Source organism: Pseudophryne corroboree, chromosome 1, assembly GCF_028390025.1.
Source record: "Pseudophryne corroboree isolate aPseCor3 chromosome 1, aPseCor3.hap2, whole genome shotgun sequence".
Taxonomy (NCBI): domain Eukaryota; kingdom Metazoa; phylum Chordata; class Amphibia; order Anura; family Myobatrachidae; genus Pseudophryne; species Pseudophryne corroboree.
The window spans coordinates 342,446,109-342,464,909 of record NC_086444.1 but is presented as its reverse complement, the minus strand read 5'-3'; the positions used below and the strand labels follow the sequence as shown (position 1 = coordinate 342,464,909).

General features: G+C 47.9%; 1 protein-coding gene across 4 annotated transcripts in view; it reads right to left on the bottom strand.

Annotated features, from left to right (window-relative positions):
* Positions 1-18,801, bottom strand: part of EP400 (E1A binding protein p400) — a 359,367-nt gene that overhangs the window by 130,059 nt on the left and 210,507 nt on the right. For all 4 annotated transcript variants that reach the window (XM_063964664.1, XM_063964662.1, XM_063964665.1 and 1 more), the window contains 3 exons: positions 11,840-11,965; positions 7,963-8,007; positions 7,639-7,792 (listed from right to left, as the gene is read on the bottom strand). In XM_063964664.1, the coding sequence (XP_063820734.1) occupies positions 7,639-7,792; positions 7,963-8,007; positions 11,840-11,965 (325 nt within the window). The remainder of the gene's footprint in view (positions 1-7,638; positions 7,793-7,962; positions 8,008-11,839; positions 11,966-18,801) is intronic.

Below are 18,801 nucleotides of genomic sequence, written 5' to 3'. Positions count from 1 at the left end.
TGACACCTTGCTTGCGCAGGAGCACCATCATTTCCGCCATTACCTTGGTGAAAATTCTCGGGGCCGTGGAAAGCCCAAACGGCAACATCTGAAATTGGTAATGACAATCCTGTACCGCAAATCTCAGGTACGCCTGATGAGGTGGATATATGGGAACATGAAGGTATGCATCCTTTATGTCCAGAGATACCATAAAATCTCCCCCTTCCAGGCTGACGATGACTGCCCTGAGCGATTCCATCTTGAATTTGAACCTTTTGAAGTATAGGTTCAGGGATTTTAAATTGAAAATGGGTCTGACCGAACCGTCCGGTTTCGGGACCACAAACAGGGTTGAGTAATATCGCCTGCCCTGTTGAAGCGGGGGAACCTTGACCACCACATGTTGAAGATACAATTTGTCGATTGCATTTAACACTATCTCCCGTTCTTGAGACAGCATCTTTTATATGTCCTAGGGTCAATAGGATGGTATCCTTATCCAGGGTATTAAATTCCGCTGATAAGGTATCTGTCCATGCTGCTACAGCACTACACACCCATGCCGACGCAATAGCCGGTTTGAGTAAGGTACCTGAATGTGTATAAATGGACTTCAGGGTAACCTCCTGCTTGCGATCAGCAGGATCCCTGAGGGTAGCCATATCTTGGGAAGGCAGCGCTACCTTTTTGGATAAGCGTGTCAAAGCTTTGTCCACCCTAGGGGATGATTCCCACCGTATCCTGTCCGTTGGCGGGAAAGGATACGCCATAAGAATCCTTTTGGGAATCTGCAGTTTCTTGTCTGGAGATACCCAAGCTTTTTCACATAACTCGTTCAGCTCATGTGAGGGGGGAAAATTTATCTCCGTTTTCTTTCCCTTATACATGTGTACCCACGTGTCAGGGACAGGGGGTTCCTCTGTGATATGCAAAACATCTTTGATTGCAATAATCATATATCGAATACATTTAGCCACCTTTGGCTGTAATTTTGCATCATCATAAATCGACACTGGAGTTAGAATCCGTGCCGGTATCCGTGTCAACTATTTGGGATAGTGGGCGCTTTTGGGACCCGGAAGGTCCCTGCGACATAGGTACAGGCATGGGTTGACTCCCTGACTGTTCCCTAGCTTCAGCTTTATCCAATCTTTTGTGCAATAAATTTACATTGGCACTTAAAACATTCCACATATCCATCCAGTCAGGTGTCGGCGCCGTCGACGGCGACACAACATTCATTTGCTCCTCCTCCCTCAAAAAGCCTTCTACCTCAGACATGTCGACACACACGTACCGACACACCACACACTCAGGGAACCCTCTTATCTGAGGACAGTTCCCCCACAAGGCCCTTAGGAGAGACAGAGAGAGAGTATGCCAGCACACACCCAGCGCTATAATAACCCAGGACAAAAACACAATATTTAGGTTTACCCAGATAGCGCTTTTATACTCAATTCGCCAATTATGTGCCCCCCCCCTCTAATTTAAAACCCTCTTCTCACCGTGATCTAAGCAGGGGAGAGTCCGGGGAGCTTCCTCTCAGCAGTGCTGTGGAGAAAAAATGGCGCTGGTGAGAGCTAAGGGAGAAGCCCAGCCCCCTCGGCGGCGGGCTTCTGTCCCGCTTTAAAATACAAAACTTTGGCGGGGGCTCGTAGGTATATACAGTGGCCGGCTGTATATACCCATCTTTTGCCAGGAGACGTTTATTTGCTGCCCAGGGCGGCGGCACCCCCCCCCGCGCCCTGCACCCTTACAGTGACACAGTATGTGAGGTGAATGGGAGCAATGGCGCACAGCTGCAGTGCTGTGCGTTACCTCAGTGAAGAACATTGAAGTCTTCTGCCGCCTCTGATGTCTTCTAACTTCTCATACTCACGTGGCTTCTACCTTCAGCTCTGTGAGGAGGACGGCGGCGCGGCTCCGGGACGGACGGCGAGGATGAGACCTGCGTACCGATCCCTCTGGAGCTAATGGTGTGCAGTAGCCTAAGAAGCAGAGCCTTTCAACTCACAGAAGTAGGTCTGCTTCTCTCCCCTCAGTCCCACGATGCAGGGAGTCTGTTGCCAGCAGGCTCCCTGAAAATAAAAAACCTAACAAAATACTTTCTGTCAGAAACTCAGGAGAGCCTCTGAAAAGCACCCAGTCTCCTCTGGGCACAGTAATCAACTGAGGTCTGGAGGAGGGGCATAGAGGGAGGAGCCAGTGCACACCCAAATCCTAAAGTCTTTCTTAAAGTGCCCATGTCTCCTGCGGAGCCAGTCTATCCCCATGGTCCTTACGGAGTCCCCAGCATCCTCTAGGATGTAAGAGAAAAATTTATATTATTCCAAAGTGGAAAACAAGGGTCCACTGTGGAGTCACCCAGCAACTTCTCAGTCACCAACCATACTCTGCAAGCCTGTTGCAATAAAGGGGGGGGGGGGGGGGGGGGAGGGGGGTGTGTGTGTGAGGACAACAAAGATTTTGCTAGTAAAAATTGTATTGGAGAAAATGATAGCCCAGCCGTATCTAGAAGAGCAATCGGCAAGTTCCCGTAGTCCCCCGGGGCAACCCATTGATAAATTTGTACCAATTGGGCAGCTAAATAGTATAGACGTATGTCCGGCAATGCCAAACCTCCTTCCGTTTTAGGTCTGCAAAGTGTTTTATATGCAATACGAGCCCTTTTAGCACCCCAGATAAAAGAAGCAATATATCGGGAAATTAGCAAAAATTGTGAGGCAGGGATATAAATTGGTGCAATCTGCAGTATATAAAGAAATTTGGGTTGAATAATCATTTTTATAATATTCACACGACCCGTTACAGTTAAAGGGAGTTTCTGCCAAATACGCGACTTCATGCGCAAATCATCAATTTGGGGGGTTAGATTCAGGGAGACAAAATCTCTAGGGGAGTGAGAGATTTAAACACCAAGGTATTTAAACTGGGTGCACCATTGAAGAGGAAGATCATAAGAGGATGGAGGTGACATAGAGGAACTTAACGGGAACACCACCGATTTACCCCAATTAATACAAATACCCGAGAAAAATCCAAACTCCCGGACCAGGTCTAAGAGAGCAGGTAGAGAGGGGAATATATCTTTCAGAAATAGTATCATATCGTCCGCATATAAACCAATTTTTTCCTCTTGACCCACAACTCTAAGTCCCACTATATTTGTTGCGGCCCTAACAGCGCAAGCCAAGGGCTCTATAGCAAGTGCAAAAAGCAGTGGGGACAGAGGACACCCTTGTCGCGTTCCCCTCGCCAACAGAAAAGACTCTGTAGTGAAACCATTAACCACAACTCTGGCAGCCTGACAGGAATATAAAAGTTTAACCCAGGACATAAAATACGGGCCTATCCCAAATCTGGAAAGTGCCTCCCACAGATACACCCATTCCACGGAGTCAAAAGCACGGGCAGCGTCAAGGGAAACCACTATCGCACCGTCCAGCTCATCCCCCCCCAACTGCATATACATAAATAGTCGTCTGAGATTGACAGTGGTAGATCTGCCCGGCATAAAGCCAGTTTGATCACAATGGACTATCTCCAGGACCACAGTATTAAGCCGGAGCGTTAAAATTTTGGCAATTTTTTTTATGTCAGTTGACAACAGGGAGATAGGACGGTACGAGTCTAGAAGAAGGGGGTCTTTACCTGGCTTCGGTATTAACACCACCAGTGCTTTCGCCATAGAAGGGGGAAGAGTGCCACCCCGCAACAGTAATTCAAATATCAACAGGATTTTGGGGCAAAAAAATCCAAATGGGTTTTGTACAGTTCAATAGGGAGACCATCGACCCCCGGGGCCTTATTACTGGGAAAGGATATAATGGCATTTTTAACCTCCTCCAGCGTAATGGGTGCATCCAAAGATCGTTGAGACTCAGGGCTTAGAGAAGGAACGTCTATCTTATCAAAATAATCAGATAATGCTGAGGGCGTATATTGCACTCTGGATTTATACACATCTAAAAAATAGGTATAAAAACTAGAAACTATAGAAGGGGTGTCAGTACAAACAATACCAGACATACTCGTAATGCTATGCACAGTGGCGGGGGGCACCTCCTGCCTAGACAAATGGGCCAGAAATTTTCCCGACCGATCTCCCTGAACATAAAAATCATGAGCGCGGAACAGTAAACTTCTTTTTGATTTATCAAGGAGTAGGTCCGTCAGTTGCTTGTGAACAATCAGCCATTCCACCCGATCTGCAGCGAGGCCGCTACGCAAATAGGTCTGCTCGAGCTCAGCACTCCTCCTCCCCAACTCCTCCTCAAATTTTCTGCTAGATATCTTCAGTTGGGCAACTCTAGATATTAGCGAACCTCGCAGGAAAGCTTTATAAGCATCCCACAACAACAGAGCATTATCACATATGGGATTATTTTCAAAAAACTCCTCCCAAAGCACAATTAGTTCAGAGGCTGCACCCATTAGGGTCAGCCAGAAAGAGTTAAACTTCCAAAATGATGCCCCCCTAGGTATATCAAGACACAAAGACAACAATATAGGGGAATGGTCAGATATTCCACGGGATAAATATCTCACTGAAGACACACAGGGAAGCAAGGAGCGTGTAAGCAATGCCATATCAATACGGGAAAATACTCCATATGAACTAGAGAAGCAGGAAAAACAGCTGACAGAAGGGATACGCAGGCGCCACACATCCACAAGACCAAGCTCAGAAGTCAAGCGGGCAAAGGGGGTGGGTCCAGAAGCCACACTCTGGGTAGCAGGCCTCCATCTATCTGCAGCCTCGTTCAAAACAGCATTAAAGTCACCAATACATATAGCTGGGGCGGAGGGAAATTCCTGCATGAAGGCGCATGCCTTCACCAAAATTTCTAGTTATACGGGGGAGGTATATATATATAGCAAGCAGCACAAATGCGGAACCCTGTATCGTGCCAGCCAAAAACACATAATACCCTAGTTGGTCAAGTTGGACCTTAGTACAGGCAAAATTCAAATGTTTATGAATCAATATTGAAATCCCCCTGGAATTAGAATGGAAAGTGGAGTGAAACGCCCACCCCACCCATGGTTTCTTAAGTGAGAGAACTCTGCTACCAGTAAGATGTGTCTCCATAAGACAGACTAAACCAGGATTCTGGGATTTGATTTATTTTAGAACTAGGGAACGCTTAACATTATCATTAAGGCCTCTAACGTTCCATGAAAAAACATTTACCATAGTGACGTATAACCCTTAAGTAAAGCAACAGCAAGTCATCGGTGCTCCATCACGACACCGGCCATCCCCCACGCAATCATAACACAAGCACGTTCGGAACAAACAGCACAATAAAAGCACATATAAAACAAACAAAACAGTAGTAAGAAAAATAACAACACCCAACCCCCCCCCCCCCCTCCCCGTATACCAACCCAAACATAGGTACACCTAACCCCAAACATTACACTGACTCTAGGAGAGAGTCAAATTAAGTAAGAAAAACTATTTGCGGGGCAACCAAACCCCATAACCTTAAGGACGTGAAGTCCCCAGCCTAACATCAGGAACATGCCAATAACGAAGATTCAATGGCCCTGGCAAAAGACATCCCTAAAAAAACAAAAAAACAAATTCAGCACCCAAATAACAGAACATAGACGCTGTAAAAAGAGAAAAGCAGTGTAAACAAAAAACACAAATAAAAGTCTCTCAGGGCGGGGCAGCACAAGGTGGAGGTTGTAGATCAATTCAGGCAAATGCAGCCCTGGGTGTATCGAAGAAATGTGTGCGGTTGCCGGACACCACCCGAAGACTAGCAGGATATAACATAGAATATTGTATTTCAAGAGCGCGGAGCCGCTGCTTAACCGGTGTAAACTGCGCACGGGACTTCTGGACCTCAGCCGAAAAGTCCTGAAACACAGCCACCCTCTGACCTCCATGCTCCAACGGGCCTTTAATCCTAGCGAGACGTAAAATAGTGTCCCTGTCCTTATAGTGAAGAACCTTAGCGATGAAGGTCCTAGGCGGAGCACCCGGGGGAAGGGGGAGAGTAGGAACACGGTGGGCCCTCTCAATAGCAAACTGTGGGGTAAACGAATCCTTGCCAAATGTGGATAACAGCCAGGATTCCAGAAATTGTTCCAGTTGAGAACCCTCCGCCTTTTCTGGGAGGCCCACAAAACGAACATTGTTCCGTCTGAGACGCCCCTCGATATCCGTCCAGTTAAGCTTGCACGCAGACATCTCCGTTTCCAGGGAAGCAAGGCGGGTGGGGACAGGTGTACAGGGGTCTTCCAATGAAGAAATGCGGTTCTCTGTCTCCCCAACTCTGTCTCAGAGTTTCTGCATATCCTGTCGTATAAGCGAAATGTCAATATGAACTTCCGCCACTCTATCCGCAAGCCGCTTCTCAGAATCTGTAATGGCCTGCAATATTTGCGACATGGTAACCTCTGCAGCTTCCGCCATGCTGGACAAGGGGGGAGAGGAGGGGGCCGTCGACGATGCAGAGGAGACAGGAGAAACAGGAGTGCGTTCTACATGAGCAAATTGAGCTAAACGGGCCGTAGCAGAAGAACGGCGCCTTCGGACCATCGGGTTTATAGAACAGGGTCAAATGAATGAATGAAGGTTCTGTTATAAATCTCAGGACAGGTAGGAATGCAGCAGCGAGATATGCAGCACAGAGGAGAGAGTGGGGGTGGGGGTGGTAAATGCAGGAAAGGGACCACCAGTCCACACAGCCCCACAACTCTCAAGCACTAGCAATACTAAAGACCAGCAAGCTGCAGCAGGGTCACATAAATTGCACTTCTTTCCAGGTGCAGGGGTTAATATAATAACAATGTGGAGACCTTCCACACAGCAGAGCCCCACAGTGATTCAGGCACAAGCCACTTCGCCCCCAGGCAGTGAAGGAGAAGCTGTGTAGCTGCCCAAGTAAGCCAGGCAGTGTAGGGAGCAGGAGAAGTTCAGGCAGGAGCAGAGCCACGCTCACCGCCAATCACAAGATGGCGCCCGACAGCCCTCCACAGCCAGCAGCTCCGTACAGAAGAACCGGCACCAGAGGGGGATCAGGACACGGCACGCACAGAGCAGCGGGCGCCGCGGATCGCTCCCCAGGAGAGAACAGGGCAGACAGTCCGGAGCAGAGAGAAGTCGCAGGTCGCGACCTCCGCCAATCACAATATGGCGCCTGGCGGACCCTCACGGACTGCAGCTCCACAGCAGGGAATCCAGCACAGGAGGGGGCCAGGTATGCAGGCGCTAGCAGCGGCGGGTTCTCGCGGTCCGTACTCCAGGCACCAGCAGGATTATTCAGGCCAGCCAGAGGGTGTAATCAGGGCCACGAGCCCAGGTAGGAGAACCACAAGATAGCGACGGCCGCATGCAGACCAGTCCCGGCCAGAACAGCACGGTGCCTTGAAATGCTCCCTGCCAGGAATTAGGGCATAGAATCACCCTGCAGCACGTCCCAGGTTAGTCAGTGGCCCTTTAGACATCAGTGTAGGGACCAGTGGGCATACACTCAGGGCAGCAGGATACTTTACAGGAGTATTTAGGCTGGGGAGTTAGATCACGTCCTACTCCATATCCAGCTAGGCCACGCCCCCCTGTTAAGTAACTTTTAAGTCAAAAAATATTTCAAGGTGATATCAATGTGATCCAAACTAAAACTAATGTTTTCTCACCAGCTGGATCTGTTTTGTGTCTCTTCCGTTCCTTTCTCACATAAACCGGGGGCAGTTTAGACTCTGGAATGGGGTTCGTATCGTACATCAGACACATCACAGAGTCAATATAAATGTCATTTTCATCTTGTGGAGGAGTAGGTGGTGTCCAGATCTATGGAATTGTAAAAACAAAAAAACTAAATTCTTGACATTTAATTCAACAAAATACTCTTTGTATAAAATAACACACACACACACACACACACACACACACACACACACACACACACACACCAAAAAGAGACCGTTATAAAATAATAATTACTGAAAAGAAAAACTCACTGGCATTATTTCTGTCTGTACGTCCGGTTCATCATAAATGAAGTCCTAAGGATAGATAAATTAATCATTTTAAAGTGAGATGTGGTGATTATAGCTATAAGTAGGGTACTTTGCAGTGCAGTAGATCTTGTGGGCTAAGGTTTGCAACCTGTTTTTAAACTATACAATGTGTATCTGTTGTTTACCACATCACTATACAATCTCACACCTCTCTCATGTCATGTCCAATCATCGCTTCTTGACTTTTTTCCTAAATCACACATTTAAGTTAGTTATAGATAGTGCTCTTCTCTCTACATACACATTTGACCTCAGATACTCTACAGCAGGGATGGGGAACCTTCGGCCCTCCAGCTGTTGTTGAACTACACATCCCAGCATGCCTTGCAACAGTTTTTGCATGGCTAAATAGCAAAACTGTAGCAAGGCATGCTGGTATGTGTAGTTCAACAACAGCTGGAGGGCCAAAGATTCCCCATCCCTGCTCTACAGTGATCGCGGCAAGTGAAAAAACTTGTGGGTCCCAGGGACACATTACTTAAAAAAAATGGGGTCCTACTCCACTGTTTCTGGGTCACATCACACATTATAGGGGGAGAGGCAGGAAGAAGTTGGTTAGAGCTGGAGGTAGAGGGGCTAAGGACAGACAGTGCTGGGGTAGAGAGTGGGTAAGTACAGACAACAGTTGGGGCAGAACTAGGGGTAGGGAAGGGCTTAAGTGTAGACAGCAGTTGGGATAGTGCTGAAAGGCAAGGAAGGGGCTAAAGGCAGGCAGTGCTGAGGGTAGTGAGGGGCTAAGGGTAGATAGTTGGGATAGTACTGGGGTGTAAGGAAGGGGTTAGGGGCAGGCAGTACTAGGAGTAAGGGGGGGGCAAGGGTGGGTAGCAGCTGGGGCAGTACTTGGGGGTAAGGAGGAGGAAAGGGTAGGTAGCCATACTATAACAGCACAAAGCTGTACAAATGAGGGGCAGGCTACACAGTGACGTGACGGGGAATGAATGTTATGTGTAACACGATCATAGCACTAAGTGGGTAACAGACAACTTGGATTGTCCTAACACACTCCACTGACTGCCAGACCAGCACCACAGACACCCGACGCAAGCACAGTATGCAGCACATTAACAAGAGGCAGCAGGGATCCCGGCACACTGTGCACAGAGTGAGCATGCAGTACTGGGCAGTGTGAGCACACGCAGTAGCACACCTTGATCCTGTCCCCAATCACTCCCTGTTCCCGAGACCACGCGGTCTAATCTCATTTTGACCACATTTTAGTATTGGTACATCCCACCCTGTGTGTGTGCAGCCTACACGTCACACCGTTCAAGCAGGGGTAGCTTAAGAGAGGAGAGGGTCTTGTAAGCATGCTCTGTGTAGGACCCTTCCTCTTTGGTAGCACAATTTCTCGGACATGTGGGGGGACGCCCAGCGCAGGGCTAGTCCTCCCCGCATGTCAGGCCTCCCCCTCGCACGGGTGCAAAAGCATTGTACGGCTGCTATGCTTTTGCACCAGCCAAGTAGCTCCCTACCTGTGCAGCATAGCGGCTAACCAGCATGTTGTGGGTCGCAGTGGCTGCGTGTGACGTCACGCAGCTGCTGCGGCCTGCCCCTGCAACGGTACGGACACGCCTGCGTTGTCCGTACTGTGCCCCACCGGTACGCCCCCTCCTGCGCTGTGACCGCCTCTTCCTGTCAATTAGACAGAGGCGATCACACCAGTGAGATACTTTCGAATCTCACTGGGTGCGTACGCACAATTAAAAGGGCATCAGGCTGCGATCGCTGTTGTAGCAGCGATCGGGTCTGAATTAGGCCCATTGCACCTACACCATCTCTATATACCGCACCTACACCATCTCTATATACCGCACCTAGACCATCTCTATATACCGCACCTAGACCATCTCTATATACCGCACCTAGACCATCTCTATATACCGCACCTAGACCATCTCTATATACCGCACCTACACCTTCTCTATACACTGCACCTACACCTTCTCTGCATGATGCTCCTGAAGAGAACTTTCTGTGTATTGTGAACCTTGCTAAACCAATAGCAGAAACCAGAACTACATGGCTAAAGTTTCTCTGCAAATTGAGATTGTCCTGGGGGATAAACTGTCACAGATTCCCATGTAGGGGTGGGTGGGGGGCAGGGGGTCAGTGTAGCACATTCCAAGAAGCTGTGGCAGACACTACTGTGTATGCATTGCTTCAGTCAGTGTTTCTGTACACGTGCAGCAGGGAGCCGTGACCGGTCAGCCGGAGCTGGAGACAGACAGCGCTGCCGGGTGCTTCAGCCTGAATGTGTATGTCACAGCACAACAGACAGAGCAGTGGGAGTTACCTTACATTGTTCTACACTGCACATTTTGTCTGTGTGCTGTACTGGAACAGCATCGTAGGTAACCATCGTTGGAGGGTGATGTGAACGTCGCTGTTGTTCCTTAGTTCCGGGGGAGGAGGGAAGAGAGAGGGAGGGAGGGCTGTACAAACTCCCGTGGGACGCGCTGCACGGATATTGGTTTGTTTTAATGATTGCTGTCCCCCTTGCCGGCTGGCTCCTCCTCCACTTCTGCAGCCGAGCAAGGGAGACATCAATCATTAAAACAAACCAATATCCGTGCAGCGCGTCCCAGGGGACCCATCCTTCATGAAAAATTGAGTCCCGGTCTTCAGTATCGCTTAAAATACGCGCTATAGCGCGTATTTGCAAACACTGCTCTATATACATTTAATAATTTGTATTTTGGGGTTCTCCTGTGCATTTCTTCCTCGTTCTTGCTGTTGGTCTTGCCTCTTGTGATCTTGCACCTTTTGCTCTGTGGGTGCAGTCTGTTGCTGAAGGAAGCCTCCTATGCTCTGTGGCTGGGGAGTGCCTCCTGGGCTCTATGGGTTGTTGGGCCTTCTGTGGCTGGGAGGGGGGGGGGGTGCAACTGTGCTCTCTTTGGCTGTTGGTGCAACTGTGCTCTCTGTGGCTGGGGGGTGCAACTGTGCTCTCTGTGGCTGGTGGGGCCCCCGACTTTGCTCTATTTGGCTGAGGTACCCCAACTGTGCTCTTTTTGGCAGGGAGGGTTACCAACCGTGCTTTCTTTGGTTGGGAGACCCCCCAACTGTGCTCTCTTAAGCTGAGTGGGCCCCAAATGCTCTTTGACTGGGGGGCCTCCTTGGCTGAGGTCTACCTCCTATCCCCGCAGATTCTTGAAGTGCCTCTCCTACTTCCTGCAGCTTGCTTCGAACGAGTAGGCAATTTATTCATAATGCTGCTTGCATATTATATATTTCTGCTTTGTTATAGGATATACCTCAGTCAAAGGAGGTGCTATTCAGGTGTATTAAGTGTATTAAAGACTAGTCATCAACACGAATGGTCACCAGTTTCACCCATTATATCAGTGGTCCCAAATGCGGTACTCAAGGCACCACAACAGTCCAGGTTTTAAGGATATCCATGCTTAGGCACAAGTGACTTAATTAGTACCTCAATCAGTTTGATTATACCATCATCTGTGCAAAGCAGAGTTATCCCTAAAACCTGGACTATCGGGGTGCCTTGAGAAACATGTTTGGAACCACTGCATTATATCATTGCTTAGTTATATTTTAAAGCAATATATTTGATACAACTTGTTTCAGGAGCACGGTTACTATTGTACTACTTCCATACCGTCAAGCCATTCTGATCATATTAACTCATTGGGGGAGATTGAAATGTTTGAAAAGTTGGTTGGGTGTCTGTTTTTTCCTGTCTAATAGACAGGGAAAAAAAGACACCCAAATGACTTTTCACACATTTGAATCTCCCCCTTTGTCTTATTGTGTGAATTTCTCTTACACATTTCTTTAGTACTAAAGCTCTGCTAGACATTACCATGTTATATGCATCCTCTCGTGTGTAGGTCAGCAACTCATCCTCTTCATCTTCCCATTGCATCCTCTCCTTTAATTCTCTGAGGTGCTGCGAGTCCCACTCTTTCCTAGCTACATTCAATTGCTCCTGAAAAAAAAAAAAAAAAAAAAGTGAATGGGACAGTGGTATAAAGTGTTCATTATATGTAGATGTTATCTGTCCATGATATAGTAATTGTATTTGGCTTTTGAATATCTGTGTAAAGGGGGGTACACACAGAGCGATAATCTAAGCAATCTGACTAGATTGCTTAGATTTTCAGCAAGATCGCTCCGTGTGTAGCCCTAACAGCGATAGCGATGCGCAGCCCTGCGCATCGCTATCGCTGCTGCTAGATTGGCCTGCATGCAGGCCAATCTAGCGGGTCGCTCACTTCACCCGCTGGGTGAAGTGAGCGGCCCCCCCGTCTCCCCCCGCACGCTCAGCACAGATCGCGCTGTGCTGAGCGCCGGGAGAGATGTGTGCTGAGCGGTTCGCTCAGCACACATCTCTCCAGCATCGGGCCGTGAGTACTGGCCTTAACACTTATTTGAGAAAAACAGATCAGGCAGGATAAGACAGGGTTGTTTACATTAGAAGTTGCAAAAGAGGGAGGGAGGGGGGGAGAAAGGGAGGAGGCAGAATGGAGAGAGGGAGAAGGAACAGTGCAACTGGAAAGGGATGTAGGTGCAAAAAATATTGGTAAAATCCAAATACCCGTGGTTACCCATCAAAGAAACGTACAGTGACAACCACCAAGATCCGGTAGAATGGAAGTTCAGATTGTGATGAATGGGTTTTGCAACCATAATGTAGGTGGAACGAATGAGTAGCCCTTTTTGCAAATAACAGAGGACCAGATTGGATTCGCTCTATCCCCCCTATATTACACCAACACCAATAAGATTGTAATAAGGTGCCTAATTTAACTGCTTTCACAACTAACTAGGTTACGGTTATGCTCCAACAAGATTGACACAGATGGTTACAAATGGATACTGTTATGTTGCAACTGGAGCGACATAATGTTTCTTAGTATATAAACAGCAACTGTTTCTTTGATCAGATGACATGCACTGACTTGTGTTTTTTGTAACAGTCTGCCTGTCCCTTGCTGTGAGATTATATTCTAGGACAGAGGTTCTCAAACTCGGTCCTCAGGACCCCACACAGTGCATGTTTTGCAGGTCTCCTCACAGAATCGCAAGTGAGCTCCACCTGTGGACCTTTTAAAATGTGTCAGTGAGTAATTAATACACCTGTGCACCTGCTGGGTTACCTGCAAAACATGCCTGTGTGGGCTCCCGAGGACCGAGTTTGAGAACCTCTGTTCTAGGAAGTAATGTACATTCTAAGAAACAATTAACATACATGTGGAATATTGAGAAATGGTACAAAACCGTAAAATGTTTATTTTTCTCTATTTATACAGAATGTATATACAGATGATTTAACGTTATAAATAGAACAAGGTGGACCACTTCTCACAAATTGTGCCATCACCTGACAATTCCAGTCAGATACATACTAATGATTTGTCTGCTGCCATACAAAAATTCTTCTATTTTCATCAAGTTACCAATTAAGGTTTCCATTTTGTAAGTAAACCCAGGATTTTCATTACCCACTGAGCACTACCAAGTAAAGGCTCCCATTAATTAATTTACTTACTATCACCAATGTTACCTACATAAAGGATACAATATACTATTTTATATAACAGTCATTTTTCCTTCCCTTTTTAAAAAGAAAAAATTAAAGTTGTTTTAATAGTTATATTCAACAAAAGAGTGCCCCACACAGGGATTTATGAGCTTTTTATTGGCTTTTCTGACAATGATTGTTTTGAGAGAACTCTCCGTTGCCTGCAGTTATGCACACATGGTTGTGTAACATCACAGCACAAAAACATAAGAGATGCTCTGCAACCAGACTTACATTAAACATTGCAAATCCTAAAGTGTGTAATCTGCATTTAACATGCAATTTACGGACAAGTTTGATTCACACATCACCAATAAAGGTTTACAATTGCAGAGATTAGGAAAAAAAGAATGAAAGTGCTTTGCCTTCCTCTTATTGGCAGGTTGCTGACTCCTCAATGTTCCGGACATGTAGTATTTGCCAAACAACCTGCATAAAAAAAGAAACTCTATGCCATCTAACAGGATCCTCTTTAAATTATTCCTCAGTTTCAGAACTAATGTCAGCCTGCACCCATTCCCCAGAGCAAAGAAGAAGGAAACGCTTACCATGCCACTCTCCTCACAATGTATTGTCTGGCACTGCTACTATGGTAATATCCCTCGCCTTGGAGAGTGTGGGGCGTGGGGTTACAATATCCCTGAACATTTCAGTTGACAGGTAGCCCAGGTCTAATAGCTATTAACATAGGAAGACAAAAAATCCAGCTACGGAGCCTACTATGCACTGTGCCACGGGGTCCCTCTTAACCCCTTCAGTGGTAACTTTTTTGAATTTGGTCACACCTCCCAGAGCAGGTTTTTAATTTTTTTTTACATGCGCGTTGCTAGGGGTTTCACGCGCTGTATCATGCTTTTTGCCAGGGGTTTTAAGCATTGGGATACATGCTCGTTGCCACGAGAATGCTCGATGCCTAGGGATAGCTAGGGATGGCCATCAAACATCGATGATTCAAAATCATCAATGGTCTATGACAGATGTCAAATACTTTTACCATCGATGGGTGAGAACCAGATGGTTTCCCGCCATTGATGGGTCAGTGCTACCAAATAGTTTTCTTTTTCTCTCAAAGTGTCAGGGCACTGAGCTTAGCTCCGCCCCCTGATACCCACTAAGCCATGCCCCCTGGTTCGCATTTGTAATGTAAAGCAGGGATGACCATCGATGGTGTAAAACCATCTGGAATACATCCATCTATGTTATCCATCGATGGTGACCATGGATGGATAACCCACCGATGACCATCCCTAGGAGTAGCATTTGCAGGCGGGCACTAGCCCACCAGCACTATAATCCTCTCCCCGCCCCCTCCTCCCTTGTAGTCCACTCGGCTGGCGGAGATATGCGGAGTAACACAATCGCGTTGTGATGTCACAACGCGATCGCGTCATCCACTGGGCCGGTCGAGCGGAGTGCAAGGAGGAGGGAGGGGGAGCAGTGGCATGCCCCGTAAAATTTCTGGGGTTGCCAGTCTGCACAACGCAGCTGGCCCCGGAAATTTTCAGGGCATACCACTCAAGCGGTTAAACAATATGGGAAATGGAGGCGTTAATACTTTAGTATATTTAAATTGACAACATCCTAAAAATAGGATTTTGGTTAACTACCGGTAAATTCTTTTCTCATAGTCCGTAGAGGATGCTGGGGTCCACATTAGTACCATGGGGTATACACAGGTCCACCGGGAGCCATTGGCACTGTAAGAGTTTAAGAGTGTGGGCTGGCTCCTCCCTCTATGCCCCTCCTACCAGACTCAGTCTAGAAACTGTGCCCGAGAAGACGGACATCTTCGAGAGAAGGATTTAACACAGATAGTGGTGAGATTCATACCAGGTCATAAATACAAGGCACATCAAGCTTGAAAAACTCAGCAACTGCTGAAACATTACTTACCAAGTAACAATGCAGTACATAACTAAACAAAGTTGTACTGAACCAGATAATGGTTGCAGGAAAACGAAGCACTGGGCTGGTGCCCAGCATCCTCTATGGACCACGAGAAAAGGATTTACCGGTAGGTAACCAAAATCCTATTTTCTTTTACGTCCTAGAGGATGCTGGGGTCCACATTAGTACCATGGGGATGTACCAGCGCGGAGGCTCCTGTAGAACTGACAGACTGAACTTCAGATCATCAGAGGCCAAAGTATCGAACTTGTAGAACTTAGCAAACGTGTTCAACCCAGACCAAGTTGCCGCTCGGCAAAGTTGTAACGCCGAAACACCCCAGGCAGCCGCTCAGGAAGACCCCACCTTACGAGTAGTGGGCCTTAACAGATTTTGGACATGGCAATTCTGCCGTAGAATAAGCATGCTGGATAGTGAATCTAATCCAGCGAGATATAGTCTGCTTTGAAGCAGGACACCCAATTTTCTTGGGCTAATACAGGACAAACAAAGAGTCCAATTTCCTGTGACGAGCAGTCCTCTTCACATAGATTTTCAAAGCCCTCACAACATCCAAGGACTTTGACGAAATTGAGGAGTCAGTAGCCACTGGCACCACAATAGGTTTGTTGATATGAAATGCCGACACAACCTTTGGAAGAAACTGCCGACGTGTCCGGAGCTCAGCTCTATCTTCGTGGAAGATCAAATAAGGGCTTTTACAAGACAAAGCCCCCAATTCTGACACACGTCTAGCAGAAGCTTAGGCCAACAACGTGACAGCCTTCCATAAGAAATTTGACCTCAACCCCCTGTAGAGGCTCAAACCAGTCCGACTGGGGGAACTGCAACACCACGTTAAGGTCCCAAGGTGCCGTAGGCAGTACAAAGGGAGGTTGGATGTGCAGATCTCCCTTCAAAAAGGTCTGAACCTCAGGGAGGGCAGCCAATTGTTTCTGGAAGAAAACGGACAGGGAAGAAATCTGGACCTTCACGGGTCCCAACCTCAGGCCCATATCCACACCTGCTTGCAGGAAGAGGAGAAAACGTCCCAGTTGAAACTCCACCGCAGGAAACTTCTTGGACTCACACCAAGAGACATATTTCTTCCAAACACGATGGTAATGTTTAGACGTTATCCCTTTCCTAGCCTGTATCAGGGTAGGAATGACCACCTTCGGAATGCCCTTCCGAGCTAGTATCAGGTGTTAAACTTACATGCCGTCAAACGTAGACGCGGTAAGTCTTGATAGGCGAACGGCCCCTGCTGCAGCAGGTCCTCCCGAAGAGGAAGAGGCCTCGGCTCTTCCTGCAAGTGATTCACGTACCAAACGCACCTTGGCCAGTCTGGAGCAATGAGGATCGCTTGAACTCTTGTTCTCCTTATGAGCTTTAGAACTCCTGGAATGAGTGGGAGTGGTGGAAACACGTACACCGACTGGAACACCCACGGAGACACCAGGGCGTCCATTGCCACTACTTGTGGGTTCCTCAACCTGGAACAATAGCATTAAAGCTTCTTGTTGAGACGAGAAGCCATCATGTCTATTTGGGGTAACCCCCAAAAGGTCTGTTATTTCCTTGAACACCTCCAGATGTAGAGCCCACTACCCCGGATGGAGATCGTGTCTGCTGAAGAAGTCTGCTACCCAGTTGTCCACCCCCGGAATGAAGATTGCTGAGAGCCCCAACACGTCTTTTTTCTGCCCAGAGGATGATTCTTGTCACCTCTGACATCGCAGCTCTGCTCTTTGTTCCTCCCTGTCGGTTTATGTAAGCCACCGTCGTTACATTGTCTGCCTGTACTTGAATGGCACGATTTCTTAGAAGATGGACCGCCTGAAGTAGACCGTTGTAGACAGCTCTTAGTTCCAGGATGTTGATCGGCAGGCCTGCTACCAGACTTCACCACCTTCCTTGGAAGGTTTCCCCTCGAGTGACTGCGCCGTAAGCTTGCATCCGTGGTTAGAAGGACCCAGTCCTGAATTCCGAACCCGCGGCCTTCCAGAAGGTGAGGCAATTGGAGCCACCAGAGGAGTGAAATCCTGGCCCTTGGCGACAGACAAATTCTCTGGTGCATGTGTAGATGAGATCCCGACCATTTGTCCAGGAGATCCAGTTGAAAGGCCCGAGCATGGAACCTCCCGTACTGGAGAGCCTCGTAAGAGGCCACCATCTTTCCCAAAAGGCGAATGCATTGATGAACCAACACCCGGGCTGGCTTCAGGACATCCCGGACCATTCTTTGTATCACCAACACCTTTTCCTGTGGAAGAAACACCCTCTGCACTTCCGTGTCGAGGATCATCCTCACAAAAGACAACCTCCGGGTTGGTTCCAAATGAGATTTTGGAAGGTTCAGAATCCAACCGTGGACTCTGAGTAGGCGGGTCATGAGTACAATGGACTGCAACAGCTCCTCCTTGGACGATGCTTTTATCAGCAGATCGTCTAGATACGGAATGATGTTCACCCCCTGCTGTCGGAGTAGAACCATCATCTCCGCCATCACCTTGGTGAACACCCTTGGTGCTGTAGAGAGGCCGAATGGCAGGGCCCGGAACTGGAAATGACAGTCCAGTAATGCAAAACGGAGGTAAGCCTGATGCGGTAGCCAAATCGGAATGTGGAGGTACGCATCCTTGATATCCAGGTATACTAGGAATTCCCCCTCTTCCAGACCCGATATCACTGCCCTGAGAGACTCCATTTTGAACTTGAACTCCTTCAGAAAAGGGTTCAGTGATTTTAGGTTCAGAATGGGCCTGACCGAACCATCCGGTTTCGGTACCACGAAAAGGTTTGAATAGTTACCCAGGGCTTGCGAATGAGGAGGTACTGGCACAATGACCTGATCCTCCACCAACTTCTGAACCGCTGCTTGTAGGACAGTCCTGTACGCCAGCAGAGCTGGCAATCCTGATTTGAAAAATCGGTGAGGAGGGAGATTTTGAAATTCCAACCTGTATCCCTGGGACACAATATCTATCACCCAGGGATCCAGGCCGGACGACACCCAGACGTGACTAAACTGTCTGAGCCTCGCTCCCACTGGCCCCACCTCCAGGCCGCGCAGTCCACCGTCATGCGGAGAACTTCGACGTACTGGAAGCAGGCTTAATTTCCTGGGAACCTGCCGCAGCAGGTTTCTTTTATTTAGCTCGACCTCCCCTAAAGAAGGTACTGGACGGCTTGGCCTTTCTAGGCTGAAAGAACTGCGATGCTGACGACGAGAAGGATTTCTTTGAAGCAGGCGCTGCTGAGGGAAGGAACAGAGACTTACCTGCCGTAGTCGTTGATATCCACGCATCCAAAGCTTCCCCAAAGAGAGCCTGACCTGTGTAGGGTAGGGA